We start from the raw sequence: 22459 nt of genomic DNA, 5'->3' as shown, positions 1-22459 counted from the left end.
TTGAATTTATTGTCTTTTGGGGGCAAGTTAGTTTTTATTAGATGTGGGACATTCACCTTAGTATTTTTAATATAAGAACACATTGCAACACTTTTAATGTAACAGTGTACATTGTGTTCTAGAGGAATAAAATAAAGCATTTCAGGAATTTCAAAACTTAGTCATAAAAACTTGTTTTATGGAATATTTGTCAGATATTCTTAGAACACAATTTCTAAGAATACGTGACACTTCTTAGAACATACTTTGGGAAACCCTGCCTCGACCTCATCTGTCCCTTCCATAGCCTTTTCTATTTTAGTGCATCAGAATGGCTATGTTTTCCTTAATGCGTACGTGGCTCTTAGATTTAGTCTTTGTGAATCAGGGTTTCACAAGCGCCATCTGTGATCTTTCTTTGAGAGCCAAAATGTATTTGGTTTAGAGGGAAGAGGAAGAGCTGGTTCACAAAAATGGGCTGTTATTTTCATCACCTTATAATTACTAGTAAGACATTTCTTAGAAATACTGCAAAGAGGAAGGCAAGAGGGAGAAGTTAGCGGGTGGGCATTTTCTTCCCCTAGCAGGACAGAAGAGGAAAGACAGCGGGGTGAGATATAAAGATTTCTCTGATGAGGAGAGGTGGTAAGCTACTCTCTGGCACCTGGAGCTAATGTAGATGGGATAACCAAGCTGACAGGAAAGGATGTGTGGTACTGCACAAGAAAAAGCCTCAGTTCTGGTCATTGGCTTTTTGGTATTTATATTTTCACAGCCTACACTTGTAAAATCTGTGCAGCAATCAGCCACTGAAATGTGAAGAAGACAGGTCCCTGATTCCCTTACATCAGAAGAGACTAGACACTGAATATGTTTTTTCCTAGAACCTCGGTTTTTACAGTGCTGGGTTCTAAAGGAAGGATGGGATAACATTTATTAAATTCTTGAGTAATTTGAGTATCTCTTAGTAATGCTGTTGGTGTTCTTCCTAGAGGTGTTATACAGTGAGTAAATTTTTATAGATTTTCCTAGGAAACAAGACCTTGGAGCTTGTGGGGCATTCTCATTATTTAACATTGCTACATTGGTCTATAGCTTTAATTTGAATGATTGATAACACAACTTATTGCTAATCTGTTGGCACCAAAATTTCCAGGAACTTCTTTAAAACATGTTCTGTTTTACATTTGTTTTCTCCGCTGAACATTTATTGATTAACTGACCAGTTTTCCAATTGTTGATTTTTTTTCTTTTGAAATTTTGGCAGATTTTTGTCATTTGAGAGAGATGTTGGAAAGCAATTGATTCATTATTTGTAATCAGACTTGCATGGGAAAACTTTAAATGTGTCATCAGCCCACTTCTCTGTGTCTCTTTTGCTCTACATCAGGACAGAAACGAAATGAAAATATTCGGCCAGCATGTGTCAGTAGAACATGGTTTGATTCAAATACTTAATGAGTGCTTTCTTAGCAGTTATAACTGTTTGTTTCTGCAAATGTGCATGTATCACCAGAGCTCCTCTCTCAGAATCCCCCATTTCCTCTGTCCAGAAATTGAAGACAAAGGCTTGGCACAGAAGCTACTCCCAGTTCTAGTGCTACGACTTTAGCACCCTTTTGGATTAACCAGGTTGATGTCATACTGGTTCAATATTTTGGATAGTGTGTCTCCAGTAACTTATACATTGATCAAACCAATGAAGTATTGTTTACTTTTCATCTTACTTTCCCTTCCAGTGGCATTTGATCTTTTACTCCTTTTGCCTCATTGAAGCCCCCTCTTCCCATGAATAATGTGTACACAGTACTCTGTACTTTCTCTCTCTCCTCCTCACCTGTCTCCTTCATGTAATCATCCTTTCCACTCACGTCATTACATACTGCCTTTCCTAACGCTCAGCCCCTGGTCCTCTTCTCCTCTCAGATTCTCATTTTAAGTCATTTTTCTACCCCACACTCACAGCATCAGTCAGACGCACAATCAACCACTCACAGATTTGTTTATCTGACCCAGACTCTGTTGCAGCCCATGGTCTATTTCGAATGTTCCCATTTTGACATGTCTGGACAAAACCTGTGACTCATCCGTCCCTCAGCAGCTCTCTGTGGCCATGCTGCTGCTCTGTTCGGTTTCATAAACCCAGACATCGGGAATCATCCTTGTTATCTTACTCACATCCACCATAACTGTTATATCACCGCCGTGCTAATTTTCCTTCCTAAATATTCTTCATATCCATCCACTTCTCCATATGCCCAGTTCCACCAGCCCTGTGAAGTTATTACTATCTGTAACTCAGGCTCCTGCAAAAGTCAGCTGTCTGATCTCCCCATATCTTTTCTCCTCTTTCTAATCTCCTCACCAAACCAGATCTAGAAGGGAGATTTTCATGATGCAATTTTATGTTGCTGCCCTATCTTAAGACACTTCAAAGGCTTTTCTGTTCTCAGGATAGAGACTAAATTTCTTCACATAAATCTCAAGGGCAAGCATGGTTTGCTTCCTCTCCTGTCGCAAAGGTCATTCTTGTTTTTTGTGCTGTGGCTATGTCATGTCCACCCCTGTCCCTGCACTCTTGTCCTTACGATTTTAACTTAAGCATTAAAATCTTCAAGTTCATTTTTTCTTTCAGGTTCTCTAAGTGTACTGAACCACTTCCTGGCAGCATCCGTGACAGCTGTAATTTTATCTGCATGAATCTGTGTTTAATGTCTGTTTCTCCATTTGTCTGTAAGCTCCAGTTCAGGGAAGATGCCTGTTTTGGTTTTGGTCACCCTTATATTTCCAGTGTGTGACCTGACACACATAAGGTGCTCACTGATTTTCTATTAAATGAGTTAATACGATAACATAAGAAGTTGAATTTAAATCTCTCTAAAAGAAACCCTTTTGCTTATTTTTACTAAAATACCCAAGTATTATTCAGGCCTTGCTAATTATAAGGAATCTTTTCCTTTGTGTACATGTATTCTTTGTCCTTGGTTGTGAGAAATAGATGGCGGGCTTAGTTCTCATTCTGTTTTGTATCATGTGGAATCTCTTCCACATGGAGGGCCCATTAACTTCAAAGGAAACTTGGCACATGGAAAAGATACAGAGAGAAAAAAGTGAAAAAACCAGATCCCTGATTTTCATCATGGTTAATGGCCTGGATCTTGTAGAGGTTTAGGTGCGTAAATGTTGAGAATGAACAGCTCACTTAGTGAATTTTTCAGAAATAACGAATAGCTGAGCAATTTCTGGAATACAGTGAAAATGAAAGAAATTCTTTAGCAATAATTTTGTACATTAAGGTAGTGCAAAAGGCATGAAAAATGACCTCGCTGTGTGAGCAAGGCTAATGTGTGGAAGAGACTTAGCAAGGTGAACTGGCGGGTGCTTTTGTGGCGTGGAATGAATGAAGACGGGGTAGTGCCATAGAAGCAGGGCTTGGAGAGTCGGGCAGCCCAGAAAAAAGTGGGTTATTCTATGAAGCAAAAATATTGAAATCTGTAATTTATAAAATCTTGTTTAAGTGGCTGTAATTTAAACTTACGCGACTGTTTTTAGGAAGAAGTTGGATTTTACAGAGAAACCAGGATTTTTTTTTTTTTGGCATTTGTATCTCAAAATGAAAGGGAGACTTTTGGTGACTATTAAATATTGGTTCCTTATTTTTCGTCAGTTTTTATGGTACACCATTAATATGTTCTCAGTGTATCACATGAGTTCCTTATTTAAAATAGTCCAGTTTCTTTCATTAGAGTAATTTGCTACATATTCTACTACAGCATTATCTCTTATGTTGAGTTGTTGGGGTATTTCACTGTCAGGTTGTTAGTAATCTCAGTTTACCAACATGCTCTGTTCATTATACATTACAAGGGATCTCAACAAACTTCTTGTCTTAAGCAATAATGTAATACCAGCTTGGATTTTTAATAAAAATAAAATTGTTGGAAAATAGGGGGCAACATAGGAAAATTGAAAGAGCTAATGAATATAACTATATCTTGCCATCAATTTTAAATCATAGTAAAGATTTTTAGGCATATTAGTCTTTTTCTATCATCACATTAACATGTGCACTGAAATAATACTGTATATCTTAATACTTGATTGTGATCTAAGCCCTATAAATGTATAGACTTACACAATCATCACAATCCTGTGTTATAGGTGTTACTACTATCTCATGCTGCATACTATGAAATTGAGGTAATGAGAGGTGAAATAACCACCAGTGGCACAAAGGATCAAGTCTTGGGACTAGAAGTGACTCAGACAGTGTGACAAATATCAGTACGCTCTATCAGTATATCCTGGCAAAGATATTTTGCTCACATTAAGGATTAATCTTTCTGTCCATCTTTGTTTAATATCAGAAGATTATATTGTCAACCATTAATCAGTTCTCTGTTGGTTGTTTTCAGCAGCTCGCTGTTAGAAAGGATATTGCAGCCAGCATCCTTGTATGTGCTTGTGGGTAACCTTGTGGGTTAAGGACTGGAGCTCTGAAATCAAACCACCAGACAGCAGAGCAGCATGGACCATTGTGTGAGCTCCTGCAGGGAAGGCTGGGTGATTACCAGCAGGGACGTGGAAACTAAATAGGATCCTGATCTCTATTTCCTCATCTGTTACATACAGAAAATACTACCTCCCTCCTAGAATTACTATGTGGATTAAAAAAAATAATGCATGCAGCACTCTTAGCACAGTGCCTGGTGCAGAATAAATGTCAGCCATTGTTACTATTTTTGAGTTACTAAAAATGAAGTCAAATTATACTCTTTAAATTTGCCTCTTGATCTTTTGAAACTGTGATTTTCTAGAAAGCTAAAGCCATGAAAGACTTTCTAAACATGTAACTGTGACTTGGTCTACATTTTCTTTATCTTTCAAGCTTTTCTAATCTGAGGAAACAGGTTGCCCCTCAATCAATCCTTCGACCTTTTCAACTTTGCTGCTACCTCCTGTTCCATTGGGTTTGATCATAAAGCTGTTGAGTAACCAGTGCAGCAGCCAGACCTTTTTGGGAGAAGAGACTGGTGACCTATCAGTCTTGCTTCTGCTTTCTTGAAGCCACTCTTCCAAATCTAACTATGGCACCCATGGGCATCCTCCTAGGACCACTAGTGGGAGGAAGGCTCTGAAATAGATCAAACAGACCACTGGTAAAATCCACCTTAACTGATGTGGAGCTAGTGCTGGGATTGTCTTTACTTTACCTCTGAAGTGAGTGCTGTGGTTTGCACAATTGTCCTTTGAAAGTCCATGAGTTAAAGACTTAGTCCCCAGGGTGGCACAGTAAGATGGAGCCTTGTGGGAAGTCCTGAGGTCTCTGAGGGCACATTCTTAAAGGGACTCTTAGCTCTCCCTCTTCTCCCTTTAATTCCTAGCTCATGAAGTCTGTATTTAAGATTCAATATTTGTTCCTTATTTTACTTCTTGTTTCAGATTATGTTCCAACAGGTCATTTCCATAACCTGCCAGAGACTCCACAATGATCAAATGATATCCTCAAGATATAAGATAGTACACATCATTAGCAAAATATCAACGGAGCAGACATGTCTTCCATGTGTGGCTATAGCTGTCCTCCTACAGTAATTTAAAACTCAAAGGTTCTATTTACAAAGGAATTTGTGAAGTCTAAGTAGTTGTGGAGAACTAAATTATAGTCATCCCTCAATCCCAGTTCTCTTGGCAGCCTTGGCCAAAGAGGTTCTCTTGTCTGGGTGGCATTGGGTTCCTTTAGCAGCTGTCCCCCTGAGCAACTGCCTCAGCCCCATGTTCTTATGTGTTATGTGTTATTCCTTCTGGTATTCTGAAGTAGAAATAGTCTCTCCTGTTTCTTATTCCTTATTCAGTTTTCTGTCACTATAATGAAATGCCAGATGCAATTAACTTAAAAAGTGATAAGATTTGTTTTATGTTCTAGAGGTTCTAGTTCAAGGTCAAATTGTCCCATAATGTTGGACTTCTGGTGAGGGCAAATCATGATGGAGGAGATATTTGGTGAAGCAAACCACTTCCCTCTTGAGCCAGGAAAAGGACAAGGGGAGGTGGCTAGGGTCCTACAATCTCTCACTGATTCAGACCTTCTTCTAGGCCACTTCTAAAGTCTCACCACTTCCCAGTATTGCCAATTAGGGCCTAATCCTTTAATGCATGGACCTTTTGGGGGACATTTAATAAGCCATAGCTCCTACTTTGTGAGTAAAGCAAAGAGATAATCCCAGCACTAACTCCAGATCAGTGAGGTCCAATACAACATATTAACTCTCTAGTTTTAAAAGAATGGCCCAGGCCCTATTGTTGTATTCCTGAATTCCTGTATTCTTTTACTAGTTGTCACTGATGATAGCACTTGCTCAGGGGTATATAATGGGAGAAAGTACATGAAAACAAGTTGGTTTTACCCCTGTTGAGCTGCCAGTCAGCTTTTTTTTCAGCTGTTTGTGAATCTTCCAAGTTTATTGGGAAAAATCTCTCCTAAAAGTTTAGCTTTCTTGCTATGCATTAACTATCAAGTGACAATGTCATTTATACAGGCAGTCTTAGAAAAACACTTTAAATATTGCTGGGTTTTTCAAGGTTTAGAAATTCTCAGAGTCTCTAGGACTTGTTTGAGTTACTTTCCTTTGCCAACCAACCATATTCAAAAACCTCATAATTTTGACTTTCCTTTTGTTTTTGTGTGTTTCTTGCTGCCTCTGTGATATAATTTCTGGTCTAAGCAGCTTAGGTTTCCTAAGAAGTCATTCACTCTGTAATTTATCTGGTCAGCTCTAGGAGGTGTGCGTGGGAATGAGTTGGGGACCCTTAAGGTACCTTGAGTTAAGATAGTTCTCTGTCTTTTCCTGTTTACCCTGACTCAGGACACAGAATGGCTTCAACAGCAGCTCTCCAATGCTTCATACCTAAGCCTGGCCTTAATAGGTTAAAGGTAGAACCTCAAGATTGTCTTGTGGTACCTATGAACCTTAGTTGCCTTACAGAATGGAAATAAAAAATCTAGTTTCACCTTGTGAAGCCTAACAACCTGTATGAGAAAACCCTTCTCCCTATAATTGAGTATTGCCTCAGGCATGTCTGCTTAGATCAATCTCTGCTTGCCAAATTCAAGGACAAGCATCCTGTATTCTGAGGATGCCTATGTTTGCAAAAGTAGATGCTTTTCAGTCAAGTTGGTGACTGGCTTGGCCTCTGCCTTTGATGCATTCATGCAGCTCCACAGCATTTGACCAGATAGGCTCTGTGGCATGGGAACTACCTTTCTAAGAGTAGTTACATTTTCAGTGAGAAAATATACGTATAAGCTTTTATAATGTACCAAGGTCTACCTATCAAAAGGCCTATGCTTTGCCACACTTTCTTAAGCTATAACAGTTAAAAACCAGCTACAGCACTGAAAAAACTTGCGTAGTCTACCGTAAGCACAGCTAACTTCAAAACCCTTGATTAGAGATGAAGTTCAAGGCCTTGATCACATTGCAACTGAACCACATGTACTGATTTCTCTTCATAATCTGCCTTGCCTATTAATTATATTAATAATTTTATGATCCAGGCTATGGGCCAGATGCTAAGTCCTGATCTTATCCCTACCATAAAGGTTTTGCCAGCCCTGGCAATGCCTGCTTTCTTGTGGCATGGAAGAAACTAACTGGACCACATCCTCTCATAAGTAGGGTAGATTTGTCAGCAAAGGAAAAATATGGGCTATTGCATTTTCTCCATGACTGGTCTCGTAGTTGCTTTCAAATTTCTGTGCTTGGCAAAAGAAATTTGGGTGACATTTATGGTAGCAAATTCAAAAAATGGTTGTCTTTAGCCAAACAAATATGAACATGCCCTTTCAGCACTTGAGGTCTCTTCTGATCATATAATTATGGGCTTGTTTGCTTTTGTTTACTTCAGTACCCAAAATAGAATTTGATATTCAAGCCTGAAGAAGCTATAAGTAGCTACTATAAGGCATACTGATAGATTTGTTTTGGTAACCTTGAATGCGAATGCGGAATTGACATCTCATATATTGTCTTTCTCAATGAAGGGATGCCACAGCCAATCTAATTTATCTTGGAGTTCTTTTTTCTCTCTATTCTCTTCCTCATGCTTTCCTTTGCTTTCTTTTTATCAATTTCCTCTTAGAATTCTAACCTGTTTGCTTTTCCCATTTTATTGAATGCTTGTCTTTTTTGTATCTCATTCCACTGTTTACCTTGATTTTATGGTTTCTGTTTCCCTCAGTGAAAAAGTACACTGGGGTGCCATTATAAATTCTTCTTTAGAGTTGGTAACTATTAGGAAAAACAGTCCAGTTGTGAGAAATGTACTTTCTCTAATGTAAAAGGAAAAATCAGGGCTTCTTAAACTCTTTGGGACAGCATCTTCATTGCTAGCAGTGTTCAGCACTGAACGTACTTCAGTGGAGGCCTCTGACAGGATGTGGGGCCTATGTGCTCACTATATGGTAGCTGCAATCACTTCTCTCCAAATTAGAAATGCAGGTAATTATGATGTCATAGGGATACTCAAATCCATTCCAATTATTTTTATGTCAATCTTTTGCAAATTTCTTTTTTTCTTTACTATGTGTGTGTGAGTCATGGAACCTACAGCCTTGTGTATGCTAAGCAAGTGCTCTATCACTGAGCTCCTAGTTCTCATTTTAACTATTTCTACCATTAATTTTGAGGTAGCTCAGTTGATTACATCCACTGGACTAAATGATGTTTAATAAGTACCATTTCTATAACATAGTAACTATCATTAAATGGATGCAGAAATAGTGGTGCATCTTTGAGATGTGAATCGAAGGGTACCAGTAAGGTCGGATACTTTGTTGCTTTGTACCGTCTTAACTCTAAAAATTTCTTCTCCTTTTGCTTCTCTCTGTCTGTCTGTCTGTCTCTTTCTTTCTCTCTCTTTCTTGGTTTCTCTAGTACATTTATCTTCTCATTTTCTACCTCTGTATTAATGCCATTCCCACAGCCTCCAATCATAGCCGTACTTCTTTGCCTGGTCAGGCCGAATGGTTGGTCACTTGAATTATCCTATTGTCCCAAATCTTCCGCATCTTTACAAGTATATACCTGGTTCATTTAGGTCCAGAAATTCAGAACTCTTTAGTGTGTCTTTTTCTGCATTGAGTGTGCAGTGTGCTCCTAGAAAAGATAATGCAACAGTGCTGAGTGTGACATGCACGTTTTTGATCTTCCTTTCAGTGTTCCATATTTTTCTTTTATTTCATTACTTAACATTTGTTCATTTGATTGCTTTGGTACTTGGTAATTGAACCAGGCCTTTGTACTAAGCTACTACACACCCGGCCCGACCTCCTTCAATTTTATTTTTATTTTGAGACTGGTTTTCACTGTGTCACTAAGTTGCCTAGGTTGGAAGTGAACTTGTGATCCTTCTGCCTCAGCTTCCTAGAAAACTGGGGTTGCAAGTGGGTGACACACCCGGCTTACCTTTTGCTTTTTAAAAACTAAGTCTAGTTGTGTTGACCTTCTCATCCGATTATCGTTCATCTCAGTTCTTCACCACTGTCCTTAAACATTTTTCTTGACTTCTGTCCCCCACTCCTATGCACATAATGTAATTCCTTCTTGTATCAAGAGAAATGGAAAGATCAAATACAAACTACCGAGACTCAATTCTTTTCCTAACAAAGGACCTTAATGTCCTTTTCTCTGCTGAACTTGAATATCCCAAACATACACTACTTAAAATTCACCTTGCCCTTGGTTTCCATAACCTTATTGCCATTACTTCTCTGATATTTATTATCAGTCCTTTGTGATTTCTTTTTTTAAAATTTTATTTAAAGGAGAAAAAAACCCAAAACAGTATAAGGGTACAAGTAATACATAATTTTAAAAAATCAGTAAGAAATCACTAGTTAATAGATTACATATTGTCATGTTAGAAATAGTTGTTCAAGTTACAGGATTAAAGCATACAAAGTGGACATTCAAACAGTGAGACTGCAAACAGTTGTGTTCAATGATCCAACAAAAACTTAGTAATATGGTCATCTATCTTAACACCTAAACACACTTGCAGTTGTGTCCTTTAGAGCACTTTTTTTTCCCTCTCTTTTTTACAACAACATTTACACATTTTGGATTTTATTACTCCCATAGTTCTTATTTTCTTTTTTTTGGAAGAGAATAAAACCAAATATGACAAAACAAAGCAGTCAGTCAAAACAAAGGATGGACATAGTACATGATGTAAAAACAGAAAACAGGTAATAACCTCTTGCTACCTTAAAAAGAATTGTCTATATCATTAGGTATAATAAAATTGAACAAAACACTACAGAACGAGACCAATAAAACCTAAACATTGGAGACATTACAGGACTTCAAAAGAAGATGATAGTCAAACCAGAATGGGTGTCATAGTGAATCTTATTGCCTTCAAAGTAGTTTTAAATTCTTGTATTTCCTCAAATTCCAGCTTGAACCTTGCTCTCTTGACGCTGTTATATGTACTGAGGACTTGAAAGTCTATTCCTCAAGTCCTAACTTACACTTTTGCCTCAGAGGCCGGGTCACCTCCATATACACTTCCTACAAGTACCTCACATTCAACATAGCTTGGCTGAATTCATCACCAGCATGCACACTTTCTCAAGTTTAGTCTTCCTCCTTTATTCACTTGCAGTTTTAGAATGGTTGGTTTTTAAGTGATGGTAGGTCCAAGAATTTCAGCTATTTTAAAACACAACACTATCCAATAAAAATGAGTCTGTATATGTAATGTAAAAATTTTTAGTAACTACAGTAAAAAAATAAAACAAGTGAATTTACTTTTAAAAATAGATTTTAACAGTCAATACAAAGTAGTATCATTTTACATGCAATAATTATTTTTAAAAATTAATCAAATATTTTAGTTTTTTGTATTATGTTTTCAAATTCATAGTATACCTTACTATCATAGATACCAAATGAAGCTAATCACTGGGGCCCAGAAATTGGGCTTCTCTCTTAGCTAGTAGCCCCTCTGCTAGTTCTAGAGTCTTTCCCTTCATCAGCTCATTTCTCTTCATGTGTTAAGTTCTATGACTTTATTATCTACATATTTCTCTGGTATACTCATTTTTAAAAACCTGATATGTTCTGGTGTTAGGTCACACATTGAGCATTTCTCACTTGGGTTATTATGGTGGCTTATAGGACCTAGTTTCTCTGGTCCAGGCAATATGCAAGACCCATTGATATCCAAGAGGATGTAGCAAGATAGAAATTAAGAGAACAGCTCAGATTTGTTAATATACATATTAACAGCAGCCCTGCTGCTGGTATCACCAAGGGGTTCATAATGAAATGATAAATGCCCCACAATTTGTATCCTCCACAAAGTTTTTGAATGTTAAAAACGTTATTTATTTATTTCACTGTCTTACTATGTTTTCAAATTTATCTCCAGGTATTTTATATAACAGAGAAAATTTATGAGTACAGTAGTCACATATAGAATTTTTAAATGAATGTACATGAATGAGGAATATGAATCTGATATTTGGTACTTCCTGGGGATTGATATCAGTGAAATTCAAGGTATCACTGAACTGGATCCATTCCTGTGTCACTCACCTCGTTCTACAAACCTCAATGTCTTTATCCTCATTTTCTGCACTAAGTGACTCTGGCCTACTTGGTTATTGTTTATCCTCCTCTGTGGAAAGCAAACACACTACTTGATTAATTCTATTCCCCTTCCAGGATATTCTGAGGTATCATCTTCTCAAGATGAGTCTATTACAACATCTTGAGTTTGGTTGACTGCCTCTGTGTTGGCATACATCTCTTACTATACGATTACATTGAAATGATGTCTTTATGAGGTTGCCTTTCCCCTAAATTGTACGATTGTTGAAAGCATGGATTGTGACATCAAATCCTGTTTTCATTTTGAAATATGTAGTTTCTGAAGAAATGAACTAAATCCATGGTTCCTCTTGACAGGGCCAGGCTATTCTACTCTTATGCAAAACTGTAATTTTCTTCTGCTAATTTGTGGACTATATGGGAAATTGCTCTTATGTCTAAAGATGATGCTAAATAAGATGAAATTAATTAATTAGTATACTTATTTTTAGTATGAGTAGTAAGCTATTTTTAAGTCCTGGAAGGATGATAATAACCTTGGTGTGAAATAATTTAAATGATTTTTTTTATACTGAAGACAGGATGTGTTCATTTGTTCTGAAGAAAATGAAATTCTGATTTTATGGATTGGATATATACATGAAGGCATTTTAAAACTTCCATATGGACTAAGAATCACCTTGGGGATATGGTGAAGCATAGATTCCTAGTTTTCATGTTTAACTCATTCAGAGTAGTAGTTGGTTTAGGAATTTACATTTTTAGAAAGCATCCAATGATTATAATAGAGCTGGTAGAAATTATACTCTGGGTTGTCTCATTTTCCTCTTTCTGAAGTAGAGAGCAAGAAGAAGGTGTAATTTTGGTCAGTGGGGAAGTCTGCTTTGGTCTGAAAGAGGTGCTCTAAGAAGATTTATAAATGCAACAGAGAGCTAGAAGGGAGCATTTGCTGAAACAAGGAATTAAGGGTGGCTTGGTCTAGGAGTGCAGTGAGAAATCTGGAAGATCAGCAAGGAGAACCTTGGATTATATCATAATTTCCTTAGGACTGGCTTTCCTCCTTCAACTAGAAAATAGCAATGTAAAAATAAATTTCGATTGTTAGAGTATTTTCATCTCTTTTTAGGAACTGATGATCAGTCATGCAATAACTAATTCTTAGCATTTCAGAATCTCTAAGGTGACTTTGTTAATAGGAAAATTATTGACATTTAGCTCTTAATCTTATTTATATTTTGGGCTCCTGATGTAAGAAAAAATACAATATTTTAGCTTGTGTGTCTGATGCATCTAGGAAAATATCCATACAGAATTGCATGTCTGGTTCTAGACAACAAATGATCTAGCTTCCAGGTTGTAGTAAACTATGCCCCATGAAAGCAATATAACTTTGCCCCAATTGTGAGGGGAGAATGCATTTATCCTTAAATTTCTCTTATAAATAATTTTATCAAATCTATGGTCCAAGTTGTTAATGGTTCAAATTATGAAAACTGTTTAAAGATTTTCATATGAAGAAGCTATGTGTTATGTGGATAGCAAATAATAACCAGAAGTAGATAGATAAAACAAAGCCATTAAAAAGCCCCACACTTTTTTTATTCTAGTTTATTATTTCAGTCTTCTCCCTCAACCAACCCTATTCATGGCTGTTAACAAGGAGCTAACTGGCCAGAGTTTCTGCTTTTCACCATTTGCTGTCCAGTCCCTGCGGTAAATTCTAATGAGCTGCAAACCAGGCAGACAAATGAGCCAGTAGGCTGGACAGAGAGAAGAGGCGGTACGCATGGAGAGTCTATTGTTCACCCAATCAACTAAATATGTTTTAATTGTAGCAGCAATGCCATAAATAGGCCTGGCACAAGTCTGTTAGGCTGCCTCATTTCATTCCTGTCTGTTTCAGTCACTTTTCTCCTTCCATCTATAAGAGTCCAAATTTTTTTTTATTTTATTCACTGATGGAAAAGACTTCCCTCTGGTCGCCTGTGCTTTTGGAAGATAAATTCTCTTGAGTTGCTCAATAGAAGTTGAGATTTGGAGGGGGGCAGTGCCGTTTTCAGTGTAATCTTATTTTTAGCTTTACGTAGTCTAAGACCTTACACGGCCACTGGCTCATGTTAAACTAAGCACTTGTGCTGGTGTCTGCTCTCTTGCAGGTCATTCGTAAGGGGTGGCTGACCATCAGCAACATTGGCATCATGAAAGGAGGCTCGAAGGGATACTGGTTCGTCCTCACTGCAGAAAGCTTGTCCTGGTATAAAGATGATGAGGTAAGCCACTGAGAGTGGCAGACTTTTCTTATGTAAGTGTTTCTACTTTGAAATGAATTGAAATTATTGTGATACATGATTTCCAGATACCACTGGTTCTGTTTCAGAGAGATTTAGCCTCAAATTTTTATTTAAAGCAGCAATTTTCCCTCACAGATTTTTAATTTTACACTCTTCTCTTTGTGTTTCTTTCTCTGTTTATTTCATTAGCATAATCATGTTCTGCTTACCTGAAGAAGTGATGTTATGTCAGGAGTTAGAAACTTACTTCCTTAGAATACTGATGAAGTGAAAGCAATTTTCACTGTATAATGCGTTGAAGAATCCTAAGGCAATAAAATGTCTTAGAGTGAAATTAATGACATTGAGGCAGAGTTAGCAAAGCATTTGGACTTGTTGCTATGATACGTATCTCAACTGAAGGGCTTTTGAGCGTGTTCACATCACTGGTTTTGAGGAGGCTCCCAGACCATTGTTTATACAAATTTTATTCTCTTAGAGTTTGATATCTTGGTAAAAGCATGAATTGTGATAGTTGTGGTGCTCTGTCTTTATGTTAGACGTCAATAATGTGACTTATTGCTTATTAAAATGTGATAGCTATGAAAGTGCAGAAAAATTTGCATTAGCCTTACAGAGTTAGTAATGTGTGATATGGCTAAATTTGGGAGGGCATGGATGGGAATTAAACTATGCTTTGGAAATAATATCTGTGGTCCTACCTAAGATTTTTAGTGTTTATAATACAACATGCAAGCAACAATAAAAATGCTTTGTGATAACAAAACTATACACAGATGAGATTATCTCCATTTTATTTGTCTACAAAGCGCATACACTTCACAGGCAAAAGCCCTTTCTTAGATTAATACTGAAAGCATCATTTTACCAGTTTTTGGAGGAAAAGTTTCATGCCTTACCATTCTTTCCATTTCTCAAGTGCTTTAGGGTACAGTAGTGTGTTATAGGGTGTTAAAAATATTGGATAATTGGTTGATTGCTGCTAAGTTTTCTGCACTAAGGGTGCAGAATGCTTGAACATAAGTTCAAGCCCTATGGAAGTATCAAAAACAAATTTGCTATTCAAAAGCTTGTTTTCAAATTTTTATGTCAGTGACCTCATGGAAAAGTGGAATTGGCTATTATTAAAGTATGAGGATTACAATGGTTCCTTTCTTGTACTGGCGGCTTAGATATCTCGGTCATTCTGTAGGAAGCTCTCATCTTAAAGATCATCATAATTTGAGGAGATCTGAGACTCTCTCCCTCTTTCTCTCTCTCTCTATATGTATATGTTTGCAAATCAATAAGTAGGTTATCTTCTTTTCTTTGCTGTTTAGTTGCTCTAAAATACATTCTGCATATATCCTCTTTATGGGTTTCTATGGTCATGTGTACATTTGAATACATTGTCAATCTCAGGAACTTTCTCAGTTATATGCAGGCACACAAAAGATTTTACTGAAAATCCTAATAGTAATATAGTGTTTTGTGCTAAATAACTAACTCAGCCCTTTTTTGGGGGGACACCGGATATCAAACTCATGACCTCCTGCTTGCCAGGAAGGTGCTTATGGCGCTGAGCTAAATCCCCAGCCATTTAACCCATATTATAACTGTAGGATAGTTACTATTACTACTATCATTATGCAGAGTAGAAAAATAAATACATGCCAACCAAAACCACAACATTTAACCTTTTGGAAAGTTATTTCTATAGGATACCATTCTTCCTACTGCAGAATACTTAGTATTGGTGAGGACAGCTCATTACTCAGGACCACACAGCCAGTAACGGCAAAGCAGAAAACTGAATCCAGGCTGTCCAGCTCCAGAACTTGTGTTTACAACCACAAATGTGGGTCCACAACCCCAGTAATGCCAGCGGTTGTACAAGATATCGTCATCCCACAAAGGGTTTATGAGGATGATATCCGAGTATCTCAGCATTGATCTGTTCCTGAATATTACCACCAAGGGCTCTGGAGACTCCAGAGTAGCTACTGTTTTTGGAGTAGAGCTGTAGGGCTCTCTTGCCTGGCTGTGGGGGGCCTGAAATAAGCACTTTAGAAGCCCATAAGTGCCTGATGTCCCCTGTAGAGAAGAAAGAACCCTTGAGAACATGACGAGCTCATGTTGCTGGCCATCTCTTCCTCTCTGCAAAAACTTCCCACAAAATTATGGCTACTGAGCTTCCCTCATGAGTCTAACATAGAAAACAACTGTGTGCAGTTATAGTATCACCTGCGAACATTTTATCACAGCTATGTGTGTGGAGGATGGTTACGAGCAGAGGAGAATAAGAATTGCCCTAGAAATAAAATTGTTTTTGTAGAAAAGAGTAGTTTATTTTAGATCATGTCAAAAAAATAGGAAAAGATAGACAAAATTGCTGCTTTATGGAATGAACAACCAAATGGACTAATAATATTGTATCAGCTACTAAATGCTTTGAAAAAAAGAAAGTAGACTAATAAGTGAGAGAATGATGGGGAAGAGCATTTTAGATTGGATGATTAGAAAGAAGTAATGTGTGAGCAGAAAACTAGGATGATGAGCTGGGAGGAAGATTTTGTCGAAGAATATTCCAGTAAGGGATCAGTAAGTATAAACATCCCAGAAATAAGAACTTAAGAGTGTTACCTAAATGCATAAAGCAGTAGGAAATAAAGTCAGGGGCAGCAGGTGTGTATATGGGGAGGGATTGAAGTTCCCACTTGGTGATTTGAATTTTATTCCAAGGATAACTGAAAACCACCGGGGTGCTCCAACACGGCATGGCGTGATTAGAATTGTGTCTTAGAAAGTTCTTCCAGACTGCCTAGTTGTACATGATGTGTGGGGTGGAATATATGTATGGAAAAGGTGGGATTGGCAAGAATAGAAGAAGGGAGACCACTAGAGAATGGGAGCAGAGCTCCAATAAGAGATGGTGGTGGCTTGTGCTGCAAAAAACAATGTGAGGGGTGTTCAAATTGAGGATGGCAGGTCTATGTGCTACATAAATTACATTCCAGCCACTTGCTGTGGTTACTCACTCATAGCTACACTCATGAAACAAGATAGGGAGCTTCAAAATAAAAATGCCTCACTCAACAATGGCTACAATCTTGGAGTTGTCTGTAGCAGTTGGACAGAACCCATTTCTGCTGGAGCTGGCATTATTCATGCCCACCTTGCCATTGGCTATGGCCACTGAAATTCTCTACCCAGTTTCGTGTGCTGCTCATGGCAGTTTCCTGCTTCCAGAGACTGCTTCCAACCTATAGCACTGTCCTTGGTCTTTGTAGTATTTAACAAGTAGTTATTAGGTGTGCTGTAGCCAAAACTGGGAGGAGAATATGGGAAAAGAAGATCAAGCAGAGACTCTCAGGAAGGTGGGTCTCAGAGGAGTGATCCATTCCTGGCCTGTTAGGTTTGCACAGCACTCTCTTGTGAGCAGCAATACTTTAAATGATGCTCTCATAGTTTACTACATGTGGATGAAACATGCCTCTGTGGACAATCTTAAAACCCCAAGTCCAGAGGACACATCTGTGAAAATAAACTAGAATTCTAACTTAACTTTTAGAGCCAATAATTTGATAAGTTGAGTGTATTTTTTTCCTATACATGTATCAGCACTTACATACTTTGGAAATCCAGCATATGACAATTTATCTTTCTTAGTGAAGAAAAGGTGACATGGGAAATGCCGCCAAGCTAGCTGTACATTGATTTATTCAATAATAAATTTATACTTAAACTTAGAGAGTTATAGAGAGTTTTTGTGTTCTAACATCCTTTACTCTTTTATATAATTAACCTGGTATATCTTCATTATAATGTGAATGCCTACTTAATAAATAACATTTATGTCTATGAATATGTATATGTGGTTTTATTTAACTTTTTTGGATGCTTTTAAATTTAATTTTTATTTTTAAAGTTAATTTTATTGATACACTTTTTGTATACATAATGGTCACATTTATTCTAAGGAATTTGTACTTACACATAATATATCTTGATTCTTTTTTCCATTCTCCTCCCCTCCTTTCCACATTTTTCACTTTCCTTATTTACAAAAGCTTTGTTTTCATTTTTTCTTTCCATTACCTTTTCCCTTCTTTTCCCACCTTGTTCCCACTCCCATCTGAACAGTTTTTCCCTACATCCCTACATATATCATCTACTTTGGTCCTTACTTGATTTTTGACAGATTTGTTATAATTGTAAGTGATGTATGAACTATATTGGTGATTAACAAACAATAGCTCAAACTGCTTCTCATGGGGGAATTAACTGAACACAGGACTCTATAAATCACATGCCTGGTGCCATGGAAAGGTACTTGTGGACATGGTTTTACTATGACAAAGTGCCAGTGCTGTATCAACCTTTGAAAGATGAGATACATGGGATTTGATTTTCTTAGCAGAAGATAGATGGTAAGGTTCAGAAAACAAGGAGAAATTCAGATCCCATTTTGTCAGTGGATCTTGCTTCTATCAATATGTGTTCTCTTATACCTTAACCAAGAATTATGGATGGTATTTTCAAAGTGTTTTTTTTCCTATCCAATATGGCAGAGATAATAGCGTGAGAACCCTGAGTAATAATTTTAACTGAAATTGATACGGCTATAGTAGTGAGGCCATCTTTGCCATTTTAATTTCTTACCATCTGAAATGAATCTGTCCATCCTATTATGGAACTTTAGATGGATGCATGAATGCCTTCAAGTGTCTGTGGACTGGACTTTTTTTTTTTGAAAAGGTACAATACAGGATATGAATGTCATTTGTACTGATGCTGACACATGACCTTAATAGAAAAGTTTCCTGCTATGTCCCAGGCAATGTTTAAGTTTCCTTATGTTGTCTTCAGGGAGCCTTTGTAATACACTGTGGTTATAATAGTCAAAATTAATTTATCAGCTTGACTGTATTCATTCTCTACATTGCTTTAAGATTGGAGCTTTCTATAATGTAAAAATAGATCAGCCACCTTTCACAAAGTTAGACTGCTTGTAAGATTCATGAAAGGATTTGCAGAAGCCTTTTTGTGCTTCCAGGTATGTGGCTGAACCTGAAACCTAGAATTCCCTACACCAAGGCCCTGAGCACATTACCAGGGGTTTTATGGACCTCCTTCTGGTTTATCTTTCTCAAGTCACTTGCTCATGTGTACATCTGAGGCCCGTATGGTGGTCAAGGGACACTGTGTGTGAGAAGGGACCAGGGGATGAGGGCAGAGGCTGGACGTGCAGACTTGATATTCCTATACATCCTTTTACCATCTGAGATGCATTATACTTCGGCTTTGTTGATTTCTATCAAAATACTAACAAGGTTATTGCAGTACTTATCTTTCTATTAATGATTTGGAAGAGAAATAGTGATTAAAATAACCTTGAATGAAATATTATAGGTCCATCTGCATAGCAATTTTTAGCAGTGGACACCCCACAAGGGTGTGTCATTGGTATTTTTAGCTTTTTTTTTTTTTTTCCTGAGCCAAGAACAGTATTTTGGCTTCTTTTTTCAAAAGGTGAAAATTATCAGGAAAACTAAATCACAAGCATGAGCCATGAGAGCTATGGTTTTTTTTTACACCAAGACTGGAAAAAGGCACTCATCAAATACTGATTGATGAAGGTATCCTTGAGTAACCGTGTAAATACATGCAGGATAATAATTTACCATGTGGCATATCAAATGCCTAAATTAAATTATTGAATTATACAGTAATATTACTCTTAGCAATAGATTGTCTTAGAATTGTTCATTTTCATCCTCTAGCTGTATGTGACTTCTTGGACTAAAGATTATGTAAGCCCAAAATAAATTTTTCAATGTTATTTTCACACATGAATATATCTTTCACAACTCTTGGGGGGAATATAGAAAAAAGGTCAAGTATGGAAATAAAATAGAAACTGTTATTTCAAAAGGATTTTAAGTATATATAATTTCATATTAATATTTTAACATCAGAATTTTTAAAAGTGTAACATTTCTTTAAAATATATAATTAGAATGTTCTGATTCAAGAAGAAAAGAGCCTTATTTTTTCCTTAATAACAGTGAAAAGTGTGCTGTGTGCAAACTTTTAACAGTGAAAATGTCTGAAGAAAAGGGATTGCTAATTTAAGCATAATAAAAGCACTTAGCCAATACTCTGTTTCTGTATCTCAACACAATGCCTAAAATCATACGGGATACTCCTAGAACAGTGGAGTCAAGCAACAGCCATGTTTCCAGGGAAAATGAAATGAAGTAACCTCATACCATTGAAGAAAATCTAAAACCTTCATTGAAATAAGGACATTCTTTGGACTCTTAAGAAATTACAGGCCTCATTTTTGTGGGTTGGATTGTTTGGTTAGCTTGATAAGCAGATTATATAATTCCCTTATAGGGATATTTACTTAGTTTTGTTTTTATTGTGGAGCAATAACAGATGACACGTGTAACTTTGGTAATAAGAGACGAAGTGACAACTATATCTTTGGATGGTCAAAGTTATAAGATCAAGAAGTTACTGGAATTTCAGGATTCTTTTCGTTTTCACTTATACTTTCAAAATTGTGCTTTTCTTTTTGCCTACTAGATCTTGTATTTCCTATGACCAAGAAAGTTGGCATCACCCCGTAAATGCTGTTCACACTCTTTATTGAGATATACTTAGCCAAAACTTAGTTATTTTTACAAAAAATCCAAGTAAGTATTTAACCTTAATCCATTTATATTACTTAAATTATTCATCTTCATAGTTATGTTTTTTCACATACTATTTTTGTACTTTTAAATACAATATTATTTCATGCAAACTAATTTCCATGTTCTAGTTTCATCCAAAGATTTGCAATTTTGAAAAAAAGTTTTACTTAATAAATCATAAGATCAAATGCCATTTCAAATTTGTTGAAAATATGTTTAGATCCAAACCCCTTTTGCATATGCATTGCTTGTTCTACCCAAAAAATTTATACTGGAAACACCATATCCCAGGAAAGCAAAATGGTGTCTCATTTCATGAATATATATATATATATATATATATATATATATATATACACATACATACATACATACATAATATATAAATAATATTATATATATATACATGAAACAAAACGTTCTCTCATGATTTTTTGAGATCTAAATTTAAAAAAAGTGTTTTAAAAAAGATGTTTAGCCTTAGGATTTACCGAAAAGAATCCCTTGACATGTTAACCTGGATGCCTTGTTTTGGGATAACTCGGCGGCCTCCTGCCTTGGCTTTCCTTTGAGTTGTGGTGTTCTAGTCTCCTGTATTCATCCTGAGAGTTGTCACACACCATGCTGGGACTGCTTTCCAGGGTGCAGCGGAGTGATTCTGCGTGTGAACTCCGCAGGCAAAGTTTGCTATAGGTTGTATAAAGCACTTAAAATTGGGTGGGATTATATAAATATTCCATTTTTATATTGTCCTTCTGTTTCAAATTTGCATTTCATCAAGTATTGTGTGAGAATTTATTTGCTATTTATAGTACTTCATTTAAGATGGAAATTTGCATTGGATAATAAGTCTTCCAGAAGCAGACGTGGCTTTTAGTAGATAGTGTGTTGTTTTAAGTTCAGATGGTTTAAATGTAAGATATTTTGTTTTCCTCATATTTTCACTGCATAGTTTTGCCCATTGCTCAGTTTGTTTTTCTTAAGGAAATTATACTGTTAAATTTGATTCAGATACCATAAAATCAGAAAATTTGAAACATATGGAACTCTTAGAATGAAAACTAAATATTTAATTTCAAAAATGAAATATCTGAATGGAAAATAGTGTGCTTTAGTTCAAAATATGTACTTGTAATAATTAAATTTTAAAAAACAGTTTGGGGTCCTGTAGTGTTATATTTTTAACTTTCACCAGAATCTTACTAAAAAAAGTAAAAATTAATTTTAAATAGTAAAAGTTAACACTACAATGAACCAAGTCAAATTTGATAAATTTCTGATTTTATCTTCTTCTATTTTTTATATTTTAGTGGTTGAAATATTAACACACAAAAGCCATTCCCAGTCATCTTACTCTATTTGACAGTGTACAAGCTAAAATTTTACTTATTTCCTCAAAAGAGGTGGCAAAATGTACAATGTATATCCAATAAGTACTTTCCTCAAGCTTTTGAAAGTATTGAATTGCTTGAACATCTTAAGACATGAATATGGTGAATGGAAGTGTGTATTTGAAGTGACTATACTGGACTTGGAAATTCTTCCTCTCGAACCATAGCAGAAGTCCCTTCATAAACAATGAAAAAGTACTAACACTATGTACATCACAATATTTGAAAAGATTGATGTTTCGATTTCAACTTCCCACTGATCAAAAAAGAAGTAATTATTCCAATAAACTTGCAAATATGCTGGAAATACTTTTTTCCACTGTACCTTATGTAGACAAGACTGTCGGTGTCTTAACCTAAAAGACCTGTTCTTTTAGAATTTTACCCTTTTCTCCTTTTTCTTCTTCTCATTCTATGCCTCACCCGCTCCCCACTGAAGAAAAAAAATCACAATATAGAAAACAATACTTAAGTTTATGGGTTGGAATTATTGGAAT

At 36.4% G+C, this 22459-nt stretch overlaps 1 protein-coding gene across 6 annotated transcripts in view; it reads left to right on the top strand.

Annotated features, from left to right (window-relative positions):
- Dnm3 (dynamin 3) overlaps positions 1 to 22459 on the top strand; it is a 548406-nt gene that overhangs the window by 259677 nt on the left and 266270 nt on the right. For all 6 annotated transcript variants that reach the window (XM_063239982.1, XM_063239981.1, XM_063239980.1 and 3 more), the window contains one exon: positions 13754 to 13867. In XM_063239982.1, the coding sequence (XP_063096052.1) occupies positions 13754 to 13867 (114 nt within the window). The remainder of the gene's footprint in view (positions 1 to 13753; positions 13868 to 22459) is intronic.

The sequence above is a fragment of the Cavia porcellus genome, unplaced genomic scaffold, assembly GCF_034190915.1.
Source record: "Cavia porcellus strain 051 isolate PalLab524CR breed Dunkin Hartley unplaced genomic scaffold, mCavPor4.1 scaffold_29, whole genome shotgun sequence".
Taxonomy (NCBI): Eukaryota; Metazoa; Chordata; class Mammalia; order Rodentia; family Caviidae; genus Cavia; species Cavia porcellus.
The sequence above is the reverse complement of the archived record's forward strand: the minus strand, read 5'-3'. Positions and strand labels throughout refer to the sequence as shown.